The 17,051-nt window shown below is 72.5% G+C and overlaps 3 protein-coding genes across 3 annotated transcripts; 1 reads left to right on the forward strand and 2 right to left on the reverse strand.

Moving 5' to 3' along the window:
- Positions 1–1,952: 1,952 nt before the first annotated feature.
- PRRT1 (proline rich transmembrane protein 1) lies at positions 1,953–8,429 on the forward strand. The gene is made up of 3 exons (XM_062600782.1): positions 1,953–1,971; positions 8,006–8,151; positions 8,253–8,429. Exons 1-3 carry the CDS (start codon positions 1,953–1,955, stop codon positions 8,427–8,429), a joined length of 342 nt encoding a protein of 113 aa, XP_062456766.1.
- Positions 8,430–9,923: 1,494 nt separating this feature from the next.
- Positions 9,924–11,468, reverse strand: FKBPL (FKBP prolyl isomerase like; the record flags this gene model as incomplete). Its single annotated transcript, XM_062600783.1, has 1 exon — positions 9,924–11,468. A coding segment is annotated over one exon (1,017 nt), but the record flags the coding sequence as incomplete, so codon positions are not given.
- On the reverse strand, positions 11,375–12,863 carry LOC134154101 (secreted protein C-like). The gene is made up of 3 exons (XM_062600780.1): positions 12,806–12,863; positions 12,028–12,619; positions 11,375–11,909 (listed from the first exon to the last, which is right to left on the reverse strand). The coding sequence occupies exons 2-3, from the start codon at positions 12,575–12,577 to the stop codon at positions 11,551–11,553; spliced, it is 909 nt and encodes a 302-aa protein (XP_062456764.1). The 5' UTR covers positions 12,578–12,619; positions 12,806–12,863; the 3' UTR covers positions 11,375–11,550.
- Positions 12,864–17,051: the final 4,188 nt, after the last annotated feature.

Here is a 17,051-nt window from a genome sequence, read left to right on the forward strand (position 1 = left end):
CGGGCTCGGGGGGAGCCGGTCCAGCTCCGGGGGATCCAGTCCAGGCTCGGGGGGAGCCGGTCCGGTCCAGGGAATCCAGTCCGGGCTCGGGGGGAGCCGGTCCGCTCCAGGGGATCCAGTCCGGGTTTGGGGGGAGCCGGTCCGGTCCGGGGAATCCAGTCCGGGCTCGGGGGGAGCCGGTCCGGTCCAGGGAATCCAGTCCGGGCTCAGGGGGAGCCGGTCCGGTCCAGGGAATCCAGTCCGGGCTCGGGGGGAGCCGGTCCGGTCCAGGGAATCCAGTCCGGGCTCGGGGGGAGCCGGTCCAGTACGGGGGATCCAGTCCGGGCTCGGGGGGAGCCGGTCCAGTATGGGGAATCCAGTCCGGGCTCGGGGGGAGCCGGTCCGGGTCCGGGGAATCCAGTCCGGGTTTGGGGGGAGCCGGTCCAGTACGGGGGATCCATTCCGGGTTTGGGGGGAGCCGGTCCGGTCCAGGGAATCCAGTCCGGGCTCGGGGGGAGCCGGTCCGGTCCGGGGAATCCAGTCCGGGCTCGGGGGGAGCCGGTCCAGTACGGGGGATCCAGTCCGGGCTCGGGGGGAGCCGGTCCGGTACGGGGGATCCAGTCCGGGCTCAGGGGGAGCCGGTCCGGTCCGGGGAATCCAGTCCGGGTTTGGGGGGAGCCGGTCCGGTCCGGGGGATCCAGTCCGGGCTCAGGGGGAGCCGGTCCGGTCCGGGGAATCCAGTCCGGGTTTTGGGGGGAGCCGGTCCAGTACGGGGGATCCAGTCCGGGCTCGGGGGGAGCCGGTCCGGTCCGGGGAATCCAGTCCGGGTTCAGGGGGAGCCGGTCCGGTCCGGGGGATCCAGTCCAGGCTCGGGGGGAGCCGGTCCAGTACGGGGGATCCAGTCCGGGCTCGGGGGGAGCCGGTCCGGTCCGGGGAATCCAGTCCGGGCTCGGGGGGAGCTGGTCCGGTCCGGGGGATCCAGTCCGGGCTCGGGGGGAGCCGGTCCGGTCCGGGGAATCCAGTCCGGGCTCGGGGGGAGCCGGTCCGGTCCAGGGAATCCAGTCCGGGCTCAGGGGGAGCCGGTCCGGTCCAGGGAATCCAGTCCGGGCTCGGGGGGAGCCGGTCCAGTACGGGGGATCCAGTCCGGGCTCGGGGGGAGCCGGTCCAGTATGGGGAATCCAGTCCGGGCTCGGGGGGAGCCGGTCCGGTCCGGGGAATCCAGTCCGGGTTTGGGGGGAGCCGGTCCAGTACGGGGGATCCAGTCCGGGCTCAGGGGGAGCCGGTCCGGTCCAGGGAATCCAGTCCGGGCTCGGGGGGAGCCGGTCCGGTCCGGGGAATCCAGTCCGGGCTCGGGGGGAGCCGGTCCAGTACGGGGGATCCAGTCCGGGCTCGGGGGGAGCCGGTCCGGTACGGGGGATCCAGTCCGGGCTCAGGGGGAGCCGGTCCGGTCCGGGGAATCCAGTCCGGGTTTGGGGGGAGCCGGTCCGGTCCGGGGGATCCAGTCCGGGCTCAGGGGGAGCCGGTCCGGTCCGGGGAATCCAGTCCGGGTTTGGGGGGAGCCGGTCCGGTCCGGGGGATCCAGTCCGGGCTCGGGGGGAGCCGGTCCAGTACGGGGGATCCATTCCGGGTTTGGGGGGAGCTGGTCCGGTCCGGGGGATCCAGTCCGGGCTCGGGGGGAGCCGGTCCGGTCCGGGGGATCCAGTCCGGGCTCAGGGGGAGCCGGTCCGGTCCGGGGAATCCAGTCCGGGTTTGGGGGGAGCCGGTCCGGTCCAGGGAATCCAGTCCGGGTTTGGGGGGAGCCGGTCCGGTCCGGGGGATCCAGTCCGGGTTCAGTGCGAGCCGGTCCGGTCCGGCAGATCCAGTCCGGGCTCGGGGGGAGCCGGTGCCGGTTCCGGTGCCGGTTGGTCCCGGTTCCGGTCCCGGTTCAAGTCCCGGATCCGGTTCCGGTCCCGGCCCCGCCGGTCGCAGCGCCGATGGCCGCGGAAAAGCCCGGTGCGGGGGGGGGGAAGGACCCGGGGGGGGATGGAGGAACCGGGGGGATGGAGGATCCCGGGGGGATGGAGGATCCGGGGGGATGGAGGATCCCGGGGGGGGATGGAGGATCCGGGGGGATGGAGGATCCGGGGGGATGGAGGATCCCGGGGGGGGATGGAGGATCCGGGGGGGATGGAGGATCCAGGGGGGGGGATGGAGGATCCTGGGGGGAAGGAGGATCCAGGGGGGGGATGGAGGATCCGGGGGGATGGAGGATCCCGGGGGGAAGGAGGATCCAGGGGGGGGATGGAGGATCCGGGGGGATGGAGGATCCCGGGGGGAAGGAGGATCCCGGGGGGGGATGGAGGATCCGGGGGGATGGAGGATCCCGGGGGGAAGGAGGATCCAGGGGGGTGATGGAGGATCCGGGGGGATGGAGGATCCCGGGGGGATGGAGGATCCCGGGGGGGGTGGAGGATCCCGGGGGGAAGGAGGATCCGGGGGGGGATGGAGGATCCGGGGGGATGGAGGATCCCGGGGGAAAGGAGGATCCAGGGGGGGGATGGAGGATCCGGGGGGATGGAGGATCCCGGGGGGATGGAGGATCCAGGGGGGGGATGGAGGATCCGGGGGGGGATGGAGGATCCCGGGGGGAAGGAGGATCCAGGGGGGGGATGGAGGATCCGGGGGGATGGAGGATACGGGGGGATGGAGGATCCAGGGGGGGGATGGAGGATCCGGGGGGATGGAGGATACGGGGGGATGGAGGATCCGGGGAGGTGGAGGATCCCGGGGGGGGATGGAGGATCCGGGGGTGATGGAGGATCCAGGGGGGGGGATGGAGGATCCCGGGGGGAAGGAGGATCCCGGGGGGGGATGGAGGATCCGGGGGGATGGAGGATCCCGGGGGGAAGGAGGATCCAGGGGGGGGATGGAGGATCCGGGGGGATGGAGGATCCCGGGGGGATGGAGGATCCAGGGGGGGGATGGAGGATCCGGGGGGATGGAGGATCCCGGGGGGAAGGAGGATCCGGGGGGGGGATGGAGGATCCGGGGGGATGGAGGATCCCGGGGGGATGGAGGATCCCGGGGGGGGTGGAGGATCCCGGGGGGATGGAGGATCCCGGGGGGGGATGGAGGATCCGGGGGGATGGAGGATCCCGGGGGGGATGGAGGATCCCGGGGGGATGGAGGATCCCGGGGGGAATGGAGGATCCCGGGGGGGATGGAGGATCCGGGGAGGTGGAGGATCCCGGGGGGAATGGAGGATCCGGGGAGATGGAGGATCCTGGGGGGATGGAGGATCCGGGGAGGTGGAGGATCCCGGGGGGGATGGAGGATCCGGGGGGGGGAATGGAGGATACGGGGGGATGGAGGATCCGGGGGGGGTGGAGGATCCGGGGGGATGGAGGATCCCGGGGGGGGATGGAGGATCCCAGGGGGATGGAGGATCTGAGGGGGGATGGAGGATCCCGGGGGGGGGATGGAAGATCCCGGGGAGGCATCTCAGGGGGTTTGGGGGTCTCTGGGGTTCGGGGAGCTCGGGGCGTTTTGGGGGGCTTTGGGGGTCTCTGGGGCTCAGGGGAGTCAGGGCATTTTGGGGGGGTTGGGGGGTCTCGGGTTCGGGGGGCTCGGGGCGTTTTGGGGGGGGTCGGGGGTCTCTGGGGCTCAGGGGAGTCAGGGCATTTCAGGGGTCTCTGGGGCTCAGGGGAGTCAGGGCATTTTGGGGGGGTTCGGGGGTCTCTGGGTTTGGGGGAGCTCGGGGCGTTTTGGGGGGGCATTTCGGGGGTCTCTGGGGCTCAGGGGAGTCAGGGCATTTTGGGGGGGTTTGGGGGTCTCTGGGGTTCGGGGGGCTCGGGGCGTTTTGGGGGGGTTCGGGGGTCTCTGGGGCTCAGGGGAGTCAGGGCATTTTGGGGGGGTTTGGGGGTCTCTGGTGTTCGGGGAGCTCGGGGCGTTTTGGGGGGGGTCGGGGGTCTCTGGGGCTCAGGGGAGTCAGGGCATTTTGGGGGGGTTCGGGGGTCTCTGGGTTTGGGGGAGCTCGGGGCGTTTTGGGGGGGCATTTCGGGGGTCTGGGGCTCAGGGGAGTCAGGGCATTTTGGGGGGGTTTGGGGGTCTCGGGTTCGGGGGGCTCGGGGCGTTTTGGGGGGGTTCGGGGGTCTCTGGGGCTCAGGGGAGTCAGGGCATTTTGGGGGGGTTGGGGGTCTCTGGGGTTCGGGGGGCTCGGGGCGTTTTGGGGGGGCATTTCGGGGGTCTCTGGGGCTCAGGGGAGTCAGGGCATTTTGGGGGGGTTTGGGGGTCTCGGGTTCGGGGGTCTCGGGGCGTTTTGGGGGGTTCGGGGGTCTCTGGGGCTCAGGGGAGTCAGGGCATTTTGGGGGGGTTTGGGGGTCTCTGGGGTTCAGGGGAGTCAGGGCATTTTGGGGGGGTTCGGGGGTCTCTGGGTTTGGGGGGGTCGGGGCGTTTTGGGGGGTTCGGGGGTCTCTGGGGCTCAGGGGAGTTGGCATTTTGGGGGGGTTTGGGGGTCTCTGGGGTTCAGGGGGGTCAGGGTGTTTTGGGGGGTGTTGGGGGTCCCTGGGATTTTGGGGGTCCCTGAAGGGCCTGGGGGGTCTTAGTGGGCTGAAGGGTGGTTTTAGGGGGTCCTTGGGGTCTCCGGGGGGTCCCGGGGTATCGGGGTGTCGCTGGGGGGTCTCAGGGGCGTTGGGGGGATCCATGGGGTTTCCAGGGCGGGGGGTGTCACCGCTGGTTTGGGGGCATCCTGGGGGAGTCTGGGGGTCCCAGGGGATATTGGGGGTCCCAGGAAGTCTGGGGGGGTCCTAGGGGGTGTTAGGGGGTAAATGGGGGCTCGGAGGGCACGGAGGTGTCTCTGGTGGGGGCACCGGGGTCTCCTGGGGGGGGTCCCGGGGACTCCCGGGGGGATTGAGGGGCCTCAGGGGGTATTAGGGTGTCCGGGGGGGGGCTCTGGGGAGGGTCTGGGGGGTCCTGTGGGGGTCTCAGGGGCTCCTGGGGGTGTCCTAAGAGGCCTGGGGGGGGCCTGGGGGTACTGAGGGCTCCTGGGGAGGGTCCTGGGGCTCCTGGGGGGGGGTTCCGGGGGATCTAGGGGGGGCTGGGGGGTCCTGAGGGGATCGGGGGGTCTAAAGGGGGTCCCAGGGGATCTGAGGGGGGGGGCTGGGGCTCCTGGGGCGGGTCCCGGGGAATCTAGGGGGCTCCTGGGGGGGTTAGGGGGTCCTGGGGGGGTCTGAGAAGGCACCTGGGGGAGTCCTGGGGAATCTAGGGGGGTCCTGGGGGGCTCCTGGGGGAGCCCTGGGGGGTCTCCTGGGGGCTCGGGGGGCTCCTGCGGTGTCCCGGGGTCTCCTGGGGGGGTCCCGGGGAATCTAGGAGGGTCCTGGGGGGCTCCTGGGACTCCTGGGGGCTCCTGGGGGGTCCTGGGGGTGGTCCCAGGGGTCTCTGGGGGGGTCCTAGAGGTCCTGGGGAGCCCTTGGGGGGGTCTCGGGGGTCTCCAGGGGGGGCTGAGGGTTCCTGAGGGGCCCTGGGGGGTCCCAGGGGTCCAGGGGGGCCTTGGGCAGTTCCCGAGGGTCTCCGGGGGGGTCCCAAGGGTCCTGAGGGGCCCTTGGGGGGGTCCCAGGGTCTCCGGGGGGAGGCTCAGGGTTCCTGGGGGGTCCGGGGGGCCCTGGGGGGGGGTCCTGGGGTTCTCCAGGGGGGGTTCAGGGTTCCTGGGGGGGCCTGGTCAGGGTACTGGGGGGTTCCAGGGGTCCAGGGGGGGCCTTGGGGGGGTCTCGGGGGTCTCCAGGGGGGTCCCAAGGGTCCTGAGGGTCCCTGGGCGGGTCCCTGGGGGTCCCAGGGGTCCGGGGGGCCCTTGGGGGGGTCCCAAGGGTCCTGGGGGGCCCTTGGGGGGGTCCTGGGGTTCTCCAGGGGGGGCTCAGGGTTCCTGGGAGGTCCGGGGGGCCCTGGGGGGGGGGTCCCGGGGGGGGCCCTGAGGGGGTCCCGGGGGGGGGTCCCGGGGGTCTCGGCAGGGCCGTTGGTGCCCGTTCTGGGGGGGGCTCGGGGCGCCTCTGTGCTGACGCCCCCCGCCCCCCCCCCCAACCCCAGGAGCGGCGGAGGGGGGGCCGCACGCGTCGCCCCCCCCCTACGGGCCGCCGGCGCCGCCGGGCTGCGGGGCGGGGGGGGGCGCGGGGGGGCTGCTGCCGCCGGGGGCGGCGACGCTGCCGCGGCCGGGGGGGGCAGGGGGGGCGGCGGCGACGCTGCCGCGGCCGGGGGGGGGGGGCGGCGGCGCCGGGGGCCGCGACGCTGCCGCGGGCGCCGCCGGCGGGCGCGGGGGGGGGCGGCCACGCGGCCACGCTGCCGCGGCCCCCGCCGGCCGCCCGCGCCCCCCCCCCCGCCGCCGCCGCCGCCCCCCCCTTCGTGGTGCCGGCGCAGCCCCCCCCTGCCCTACGGGCAGCCCCCCCCCTTCCCCCTGCAGCTCCAGCCCTGCACCGCCTACGTGCCCGTCTACCCCGTGGGGCCCGTGAGTGGGGCGGGGCCTGGGAGGGGGTGGGGCTTGGGAGGGGGCGGGGCCTGGGAGGGGGCGGGGTCTGGGAGTGGGGCGGGGCCTGGGAGTGGGATGGGGCTGGGGAGTGGGGCGGGGTCTGGGAGGGGCGGGGCTTGGGAGGGGGTGGGGTCTGGGAGTGGGATGGGGCTGGGGAGTGGGGCGGGGTCTGGGAGGGGCGGGGCTGGGAGGGGGCGGGGTCTGGGAGTGGGGCAGGGCCTGGGGAGGGGGCGGGGCCTGGGAGGGGCGGGGCCTGGGAGTGGTGGGCCTGGGAGTGGGGCGGGGCCAGGGAGTGGGGCGGGGCCTGGGAGGGATGGGGCCTGGGAGGGGGTGGGGCTTGGGAGTGGGATGGGGCCGGGGAGGGGGCGGGGCCAGGGAGTGGGGCGGGGCTTGGGAGTGGGATGGGGCCTGGGAGGGGGCGGGGCCTGGGAGTGGGATGGGGCCTGGGAGGGGGCGGGGCTTGGGAGTGAGATGGGGCTTGAGAGTGGGGCAGGGCCTGGGAGGGGCGGGGCTTGGGAGTGGGGCGGGGCCTGAGAGTGGGGCGGGGCCTGGGAGGGGCAGGGCTTGGGAGTGGGATGGGGCTGGGGAAGGGGCAGCGTCTGGGAGGGGCGGGGCTTGAGAGTGGGGTGGGGCCTGGGAGGGGCGGGGCTTCGGGAGTGGGGTGGGGCCGTGAGGGGCGAGGCCTGGAGTGGCTTGGGGAGGGGGCGTGGCCTGAGGCCTTGGGTGGGTGGGGCTTGGGGAGGCGGGGCTTGGGGTGGAGCTCGCAGAGGAGGCGGGGCTTGGGATGAGGAGCTGTGGGGGTGTCAGGCCTTGGGGGCGGGGCTTCAGGGGAGGGGGCGGGGCTTCAGGGGAGGGGCTTTGGACATGCAGCTGGGGTATCAGGGCTTGGGGCGGGGCTTTAGGGGGAGGGGGCGGGGCTTAGGGGAGGCGGGGCTTGAGTCTGGGAGCATCAGGGCTTGGGGCGGAGCTTTAGGGGGAGGGGGCGGGGCTTAGGGGAGGCGGGGCTTGAGTCTGGGAGCATCAGGGCTTGGGGCGGGGCTTTAGGGGGAGGGGGCGGGGCTTAGGGGAGGCGGGGCTTGAGCCTGGGAGCATCAGGGCTTGGGGGCGGGGCTTTAGGGGGAGGGGGCGGGGCTTGGGGGAGGCGGGGCTTGAGCCTGGGAGCATCAGGGCTTGGGGGCGGGGCTTTAGGGGGAGGGGGCGGGGCTTGGGGGAGGAGGCGTGTGACCTGCTTGGGCACCGGGGGGAGGGGGGGGGGGGGTGTTTTTTTGCTGGGCGAGGGGGCGTGGCCTGAGAGCGGTGGGCGGGGCCAGGGCTTTACGGGCGGAGGGTGTGGGCGTGGCCGAGAGGAGGGTGTGGGCGTGGCCCGGGGGGGTGTGTGGGCGTGGCCTGAGGACTCCTGCGGCCGGGTGCGGGTGGAGGATCGGTGGTGGTGGGGGGGGGGGGGAAGGGGCGTGGGCGTGGCCCGGCCGCCTGAGCCCCGCCCCCCTCCCGCAGCCGTTCGGGGCGGGGCCCCCCGGCGCGGCCCCGCCCCGGCCCCGCCCCCGCCCCCCCCGGCGGCGGTGGGGGCGGCGCTGCTGGAGCCGCGGGGGCCCCCCCACGACTACCTGCCCATCGCGGTGCTCACGACGCTCTGCTGCTTCTGGCCCACCGGCGTCGTCGCCATCGTCAAGGCCGTGCAGGTGCGGGGGGGGGGGGCGTGGAGGGGGGGGGATGATGGGGGGCTGCCCCCCCCCCGCCCCGCCCCGGCGCTGACCCCCGTGTCCCCCCCCCCCCCCCGCAGGTGCGCGCGGCCGTGGCGCGCGGCGACATCGTCTCGGCGGAGATCGCGTCGCGCGAGGCCCGCAACTTCTCCTTCATCAGCCTGGCCGTGGGCATCGCCGCCATGGTGCTCTGCACCATCCTCACCGTCGTCATCATCATCGCCGCCCAGCACCACGACAACGACTGGGAGCCCTAGCGCCGACCCCCCCCCCGCGCCGCCCCCCGGCCCCCGCGGCCCCCGCGGCCCCGGCGGCGGCACCGCGGACCCCCCGGCATCACCACGGCGACGCTGAGGTTGCTCTAGTGGCGCCATGGCAACACCGCGGACCCCCCGGCATCACCACGGCGACGCTGAGGCTGCCCCGGCGGCGCCATGGCAACACCGCAGACCCCCCCGGCATCACCATGGCGACGCTGAGGCCGCCCCGGCGGCGCCATGGCAACACCGCAGACCCCCCCGGCATCACCACGGCGACGCTGAGGTTGCTCTAGTGGCGCCATGGCAACACCGGGACCCCCCGGCATCACCATGGCGACGCTGAGGCCGCCCCGGCGGCGCCATGGCAACACCGGGGACCCCCCGGCATCACCATGGCGACGCTGAGGCCGCCCCCGGCGGCGCCATGGCAACACCGCGGACCCCCCAGCATCACCACGGCGACACTGAGGCTGCCCCGGCGGCACCATGGCAACACTGGGGACCTCCCAGCATCACCATGGCGACGCTGAGGACCCCCTACCCAGCATCACCGTGGCAACACCGAGCGCTCGCAGCATTGTCACGGCAACACCGAGAATGCTCTAACGATGCCATAGCAACACCAGGGACTCCCAGCATCACCACGGCAACACTAAAGACAACGCCCCCCCCCCCCTTCCCCAGCAACACCCACGACAACACTGGGACGCTCAGCATCACCATGGCAACACTGAAAACTCCCATCACCATCATCATGGCAGCACTGAGCACCCCCAGCATCACCATGGCAACACCTAGGATGCCTACCAACGCTCAGTGTCCCTAGTGACGCCATGGCAACAGCCTCAGCAACACCCAGGGCCCCTAGCGACGCCACAGCAACACCCAGGCGGCCTAGCAACAACCCCCGCAACAGCCCTGGCAACCCCAGGGGCCCCTTGGCGACGTCCTGGCAACGCTGGGGGCTCCTAGCAACAGCCCTGGCTACCGGTACAGCCACCCTGCGCGTTGCCACAGCAACACCCAAGACGCATCCCTGCATTGCCATGGCAACGACCGCCCCCCTCCCCGCTTTGCCCCATGGCCCCGCCCCTGGTGGGCGAGGCTCCCATGATGCTTTGTGCCAGGGCCCTGCCTCATTTGCATGCCAAGCCCCGCCTCTCTCCCCTGCAGGGCTCCGCCCCCCTGGCTGAAGCCCCGCCCCTCCCTGCCCCCACCCCTGTGATGAGTTTTGCTGCTGACGGTTCAATAAATCTCTATATTGATAATGACGCCGCGGAGCCTCGTGGGCCCCGGCGCTCGTTGGGGGGGGGTCATTAACTGTGGGGCTCATTATGGGGGACTCATTAGCTGCGGGGTTCGTTAGCAGCTGGCCCACCCCCCCCTCCAAAAACCACCGCTGTCTCCATGGCAACGGTCGCCAGGCAGATCCGGGGCTGCTGGCAACCGCACGCCGGATGCACGCCCGCCCGCTAACGAAGCCGCCCCTCGTTACACCTCAACCTTTTTATTACCCCGGAGCGGGAGCACCCCCACCAAAACCCCCAAAAGTCTGTTTCCACGGTGACGGTTGCCGGGCAGATTAGGGCTGGGCAGCAACCGCTCCCCGGACGGCTCCCTTCCAGGGCGACGGTTGCCGGCAGATTAGGGCCGGGCGGCAACCGCTCGCCGGACGGGCTCCCTCCCAGGGTGACGGTTGCCGGGCAGATTAGGGCTGGGCAGCAACCGCTCCCCGGACGGGCTCTCTTCCAGGGTGACGGTTGCCGGGCAGATTAGGGCCGGGCGGCAACCGCTCCCCGGACGGGCTCCCTTCCAGGGTGACGGTTGCCGGGCAGATTAGGGCCGGGCGGCAACCGCTCCCCGGACGGCTCCCTTCAGGGTGACGGTTGCCGGGCAGATTAGGGCCGGGCGGCAACCGCTCCCCGGACGGGCTCCCTTCCAGGGTGACGGTTGCCGGGCAGATTAGGGCCGGGCGGCAACCGCAGGCGGAGGGCCTCCAGCTAACGAAGCGGCGCCTCGTTAGCGCCGGAGGCGAAGAGGGGCCGGAGGCGTTTGCGCCAGGCGGGCGTCGCGCTCCCGGGCCCGGCGCCCGACGCGTTGCAGCTCGCGCCGGGCGTCCCCGTCGCCGGGCCGGGCCCGGGCCACCGCCGCCAGGTCGTCGGCGGCCGCCTCCAGGTCGCCCAAGGCCGCGGCCGCCAGCCCGCGGCGGTAGCGAGCCTTGAGGTGGCCGGGCCGCAGGGCCAGCGCCTTGGCGCAGTTGTCGGCCGCCGGCGCCGGCAGGCCCAGGCGCAGCTGGCACAGCGCCAGGTTGGCGTGCAGGTCCGCCTTGAGGCCGGCCCGCTCCGGGGCCAGCGGCGGCCGTCCCGCGCCGGCCACCGCCAGCCGCAGCGCGGCCCCGTACTGCCGGGGCCGCCGCCGCCACCGCCCCGGCGCCGAAGAGCCGCCCGGCGCGGGCCTTGCGGGCCAGCCCGCCGCCCAGAGCTCGCCCGGCGGCTGCTCCCAGGGCTCGGGCGCCGGGGCGAAGGCGGCCAGGCGCAGCCCCACGGCGGCCGCCGCGGCGGCCGGCCGCAGCCGGGCCCGCTCGCCCGCCGCCATCGTCTCCAGGCAGGCGTCGACGGCGGCCGCCCAGGCGCCCTCGGCGGTGCCCAGGCGCAGGGCGACCCAGCGGCCGGCCGCCGCCGCCGGTGCCGTCGCCGCCGGCGCCTCCAGCAGCACCCGGCAGCGGGATCCCGGCCCCGGCCGCGCCAGGCCCCGGCCCCGGCGCAGCACCTGCTTGGAGAAGGCGCCGTCAGGGCTCCGCCACCAGCCGCCGGCCTCGTCCCGGCCGTCCTCGGCATCGTCCCCCTCCTCCTCATCCTCCTCCTCGGCGCCGACGTCGTCCTCGGGCTCCTCGCAGGGCTCCCGCAGCCAGGCCGCCTCGTTGGCCAGGTCCCAGGGCCCCAAGGCCGCCCCAGCAGGGCGCCGCCTCCCGCCGGCCCCCGGGACCGCTCTGGGAGACCCGTCGCCTCCTTGGATGGTGCCTGGAGGCTGGAAGTGTCATTGGATGGTTCCTGGACGCCTAAAGCATCGGTCGATGGTTCCCGCAGCTCCGTGGTCTCCTTGGGTGGTTTCTGGAGGCCTAAAGCATCGGTCGATGGTTCCCGCAGCTCGTGGTCTCCTTGGGTGGTTTCTGGAGGCCTAAAGCATCGGTCGATGGTTCCTGCGGCTCCGTGGTCTCCTTGGGTGGTTTCTGGAGGCCTAAAGCATCGGTCGATGGTTCCCGCAGCTCCGTGGTCTCCTTGGATGGTTCCTGGAGGCCTAAAGCATCGTTTGATGGTTCCTGGAGACTAGAAGTGTCATTTGATGGTTCCTGGGGACCTAAAGCATCGTTCAATGGTTCTTGGAGCTCTGTGGTCTCCTTGCATGGCCCCTGGAGGCCTAAAGCACCATTAGATGGTTCTTGGAGGCCTGTGGCCCCACTGGATGGTCCCTGGAGACCTCCGGCCCCATTGGATGATTCCTGGGCCCCGAAGCACTATTAGATGTTTCCTGGAGGCCTGTGGCCCCATTGGATGGTCCCTGGAGACCCTGGCCCCACTGGATGGTTCCTGGAGACCTCCGGCCCCATTGGATGGTTCCTGGAGCCCCGAAGCACCATTAGATGTTTCCTGGAGGCCTGTGGCCCCATTGGACGGCTCCTGGAGACCCCTGGCCCCACTGGATGGTTCCTGGAGACCTCCGGCCCCATTGGATGGTTCCTGGAGGCCTGTGGCCCCATTGGACGGCTCCTGGAGACCTCTGGCCCCACTGGTGGGCTGCCGGCGCCCTGCGCGCCCACGGGCCGGGCCCCGGAGCGCCCCGGCCTCCTTGGGAGGCTCCTGCAGCCCTCTCTCCTCATTGGCTGAGACCCGGCCCTCTGCGGGCCCATTGGACGAGCCCTTCGCGGTCTGCTGCGGCCTCAGCTCCTTATTGGCTGAGCCCAGGGTTCCCCTTCCCTCATTGGACTGACCTCCGTCAGCTTCCTGCTCATTGGCCAGATCCAAGCTCGGTGCGCTCCCATTGGCTGGCTCCTGGCCTCCTTGCTGAGGGGCCCTGCCGGCGCCTCGAGCCTCATTGGCCGCCCCCGGGGATGCTGCCTTCCCATTGGCTGGCCGCGCCCCGTCCATTCCCGCCTCTGCCAATGGCGACGCGCCGGCGCTGGTGGCAGCCTATAAGAGAGCAGAGGGCGGGTCTGGGTCAGGGGGGGGCCCAGGCGTCCGGGAGGGGCCTCCCCCCTCCCCCAACAGGGACCCAGGCGTCCGGGGCCCCCTCACCCCCCCACCCCCACCCCGGGGGGGGGCCCAGGCGTCCGGGCCGCCCCTCCTCCTCCCCCCCCCCTCGCTCCCGCTGCCCACCTGGCCGACGACCCAGGCGCCCGAGCGCCCCGCCTTCTCTGACGTCACATCCGGTCCCGCCCCCCCCGCCTACTGGGCCGCAGAGCCAGCGCGGTTCCCATGGAAACGCCCCTTGTTCCATAGAAGGGGAGGGGCGCGGTCTGCGCATGCGCGGGGGTCGCGCGGCACCGCCCACTTCCGCCTCGTGCGGCGGTTTGGGAGGGGGGGGGGGGGGGCAGGGAAGGCCGGAAGCGGAAGCCGCGCGCCCATTGGCCGGGGCGGGCGAGGCGCGGATTGGCCGGCGCGGCGCGGAGGAGGCACGCCATTGGGCGGGGCGGCGGAAGGGGGCGGGGCGGCGGGAAGATGGCGGCGCTGGCGCCGGAGCTGCTGGTGCTGAGCGACGCGGGCCGGTTCCGGGCCGACAACCTGCTGGGCAGCGAGGACTGGGGTGAGCCGGGGGCGGGGCCGGGGGCGGGGCCTGAGCCGGAGGGGCGGGGCCTGGGCCGGCGGGGCGGGGCCTGGGCCGCCGGCGGCGGCGCGGGGAGGGGCGGGCGGAGCCCCCGGGCGGCGGGGGCGTGGCCTGCCGGAGGGAGGGCGTGGCCAGCCCGAGGGGGGGCGTGGCCAGCCAGAGGGGGCGTGGCCAGCCGGAGGGGGGCGTGGCCTGCCGACGGGAGGGCGTGGCTTTTGGGGGCGTGGTCGCGTGGTGGTGCGCCGGGGGGGGGTGGGCGTGTCAAGGCTCGCCTGGGGGGCGGGGCTAGGTCTGGAGGGGGCGTGGCCACCCCGTTGTGGGCGTGGCTTCGCCCCCTCACTTGCTCTGCCCCCCCCCCCCCTTAGATGCCGCCCTCTACGGTTGCCTTGACGACGAGGTGGAGCCCGCCCACCTCTTCCCCTCCCTGGAGCCCGACCCCATGGTGAGCCCCGCCCCCTCCGCGGCAGGCCACGCCCCCTCCTAGGGGGGGTGCCGGCCCCGCCCCCTAACCCTTCCCCCCCCCGCCCCGCCCCAGTTCGATGGCGCCTTCGAGCTGGGCGAAGCCGCGACCCCCCCGGACCCGCCGTGGGCCCAGCCGCCCCCCAGCCTCTTCCCTGGTGAGTGGGGACGGGGGGCGTGAGGGGGGCTGGGGGCAGAGGGGGGGCCCTGGGGGGCAGGAATGGGGCCCTGGGGGGCAGACGGGGGGCTCTGGGGGGCAGGAATGGGGCTCTGGGGGGCAGGAATGGGCCCCTGGGGGTAGAGGGGGGCCCTGGGGGGCAGGAATGGGGCTCTGGGGGGCAGGAATGGGGCTCTAGGGGGCAGGAATGGGGTTCTGGGGGGCAGGAATGGGGCTCTGGGGGGCAGGAATGGGGTTCTGGGGGGCAGAGGGGGGCCCTGGGGGGCAGGAACGGGGCCCTGGGGGGCAGACGGGGGGCTCTGGGGGGCAGGAATGGGGCTCTGGGGGGCAGGAATGGGGTTCTGGGGGACAGAGAGGTGCCCTGGGGGCAGGAATGGGGCTCTGGGGGGCAGAGGGGGGCTCTGGGGGGCAGGAATGGGGTTCTGGGGGGCAGGAATGGGGCTCTGGGGGGCAGAGGGGGGCCCTGGAGGGCAGGAATGGGGTCCTATGGGGCAGGGGGGAGCCCTGGGGGGCAGAAATGGGGCTCTGGGGGGCAGAGGGGGGCTCTGGGGGGCAGGAATGGGGTCCTATGGGGCAGGGGGGAGCCCTGGGGGGCAGAAATGGGGCTCTGGGGGGCAGAGGGGGGCCCTGGGGGGCAGGAATGGGGTCCTATGGGGCAGGGGGGAGCCCTGGGGGGCAGGAATGGGGCCCTGGGGGGCAGAGGGGGACCCTGAGGGTGGGCTGTAGGGAGGGGCCTGGGGGCATACAGGGGTGCTGGGGCCACGCAGAGGGTGCTGGGGGGCAGGGGAGGGGTTGGGGGGCAGCGTGGGGGGCTGGGGCCGTCCGCGCGGCCTTGGGGGGCAGAGGGGGGTGCTGAGGGGCGCTCTGGGGTGCTGGGGGGCAGGGGCAGGTCTGGGGGGGGGGGCGGGGTGCTGGGGGGGCGGTAACGGGGTCGGGGGGTTAAACTGTGCTGGGGGGGATCTGGGGTGCCGGGGGGCAGGGCAACGGGGGGGGGGGGGTTGGGGGGGCGGCGGGGGGGGCATTTTGGGGCGCCGGAGGGATATTTTGGGACCCCGGGGGGGGGTAATTTGTGACCCCCGGGGGGGTATTTTGGGATCCCAGGGGGGTATTTTGGGACCCCAGGGGGAGGTATTTGGGGGCGCCGGAGGTGCATTTTGGGGCGCCGGGGGGGGTATTTTGGGGTGCTGGAGGTGTATTTTTGGGCACTGGGGGGCATTTTGGGGCGCCAGGGGGGTATTTTGGGACCTCGGGGAGGCATTTTGGTACCCTGGGGGGTATTTGGGGGCGCTGGAGGTGTATTTTTCGGGCACTGGGGGGTATTTTGGGACCCCGGAGGTGCATTTTGGGGCACCAGGGGGGTATTTTGGGACCCTGGAGGTGCATTTTGGGGCACTGGGGGGCATTTTGGGACCCCAGGGGGTATTTGGGGGCGCTGGAGGTGTATTTTTGGGCACTGGGGGGTATTTGGGGACCCCGGGGGGTATTTTGGGGCCCCGGAGGTGCATTTGGGGCACTGGGGGGTATTTTGGGACCCCAGAGGTGCATTTTGGGGCACCGGGGGGCATTTTGGGACCCCATGGGGTATTTTGGGGTGCCGGAGGTGTATTTTCGGGCACTGGGGGGTATTTTGGGACCCTGGAGGTGCATTTTGGGACCCCGGAGGTGCATTTTGGGGCACCGGGGGGCATTTTGGGACCCCAGGGGGTATTTGGGGGCGCTGGAGGTGTATTTTCGGGCACTGGGGGGTATTTGGGGACCCCGGAGGTGCATTTTTGGGCCCCGGGGGGCATTTTGGGACCCCCAGGGGGTATTTGGGGGCGCTGGAGGTGTATTTTCGGGCACTGGGGGGTATTTGGGGACCCCGGAGGTGCATTTTGGGGCTCCGGGGGGCGTTTTGGGACCCCACGGGGGTATTTGGGGGCGCTGGAGGTGTATTTTCGGGCACTGGGGGTATTTGGGGACCCCGGAGGTGCATTTTGGGGCACCGGGGGGCGTTTTGGGACCCCAGGGGGTATTTGGGGGCGCTGGAGGTGTATTTTCGGGCACTGGGGGGTATTTGGGGACCCCGGAGGTGCATTTTGGGGCACCGGGGGGCATTTTGGGACCCCAGGGGGTATTTGGGGGCGCTGGAGGTGTATTTTCGGGCACTGGGGGGTATTTGGGGACCCCGGAAGTGCATTTTGGGGCGCCGGGGGGCGTTTTGGGACCCCAGGGGGTATTTGGGGCGCTGGAGGTGTATTTTCGGGCACTGGGGGTATTTGGGGACCCCGGAGGTGCATTTTTGGGCCCCGGGGGGCATTTTGGGACCCCAGGGGTATTTGGGGGCGCTGGAGGTGTGTTTTCGGGCACTGGGGGGTATTTGGGGACCCCGGAGGTGCATTTTGGGGCACCGGGGGGCATTTTGGGACCCCATGGGGTATTTTGGGGTGCCGGAGGTGTATTTTGGGGCACTGGGGGGTATTTTGGGACCCTGGAGGTGCATTTTGGGGCACCGGAGGTGCATTTTGGGGCACCGGGGGGTATTTTGGGACCCCAGGGGGTATTTGGGTGTGCTGGAGGTGTATTTTCGGGCACTGGGGGGTATTTTGGGACCCCGGAGGTGCATTTTGGGACCCCGGAGGTGCATTTTTGGGCCCCGGGGGGCATTTTGGGACCCCAGGGGGTATTTGGGGGCGCTGGAGGTGTGTTTTCGGGCACTGGGGGGTATTTTGGGACCCCGGAGGTGCATTTTGGGGCACCGGGGGGCATTTTGGGACCCCATGGGGTATTTTGGGGTGCGGAGGTGTATTTTGGGGCACTGGGGGGTATTTTGGGACCCTGGAGGTGCATTTTGGGGCACCGGAGGTGCATTTTGGGGCACCGGGGGGCATTTTGGGACCCCAGGGGGTATTTGGGTGTGCTGGAGGTGTATTTTCGGGCACTGGGGGGTATTTTGGGACCCCGGAGGTGCATTTTGGGGCGCCGGGGGGCGTTTTGGGACCCCAGGGGGTATTTGGGGGCGCTGGAGGTGTATTTTCGGGCACTGGGGGGTATTTGGGGACCCCGGAGGTGCATTTTGGGGCGCCGGGGGGCATTTTGGGGCGCGGCGCGACGCCCCGCCGCCCCTCGCAGAGCTGCAGGTGAAGTCGGAGCCCGCGTCGCCGGCCTCGTCCCACTGCTCC

This window comes from Rhea pennata (genome assembly GCF_028389875.1).
Source record: "Rhea pennata isolate bPtePen1 chromosome 34 unlocalized genomic scaffold, bPtePen1.pri SUPER_34_unloc_4, whole genome shotgun sequence".
NCBI lineage: Eukaryota > Metazoa > Chordata > Aves > Rheiformes > Rheidae > Rhea > Rhea pennata.

Bases quoted from the DNA above. Each gene is read 5' to 3' on its own strand.
- PRRT1 (XM_062600782.1), top strand. The intron at 8,152-8,252 runs GTGCGGGGGGGG...CCCCCCCCGCAG, and splicing joins CCATCGTCAAGGCCGTGCAG to GTGCGCGCGGCCGTGGCGCG.
- LOC134154101 (XM_062600780.1), bottom strand. From the start codon at position 12,577: ATGGACGGGGCGCGGCCAGCCAATGGGAAGGCAGCATCCCCGGGGGCG. The intron at 11,910-12,027 runs GTCTCCAGGAAC...ATGGGGCCGGAG, and splicing joins ACCATCCAATGGGGCCGGAG to GTCTCCAGGGACCATCCAGT.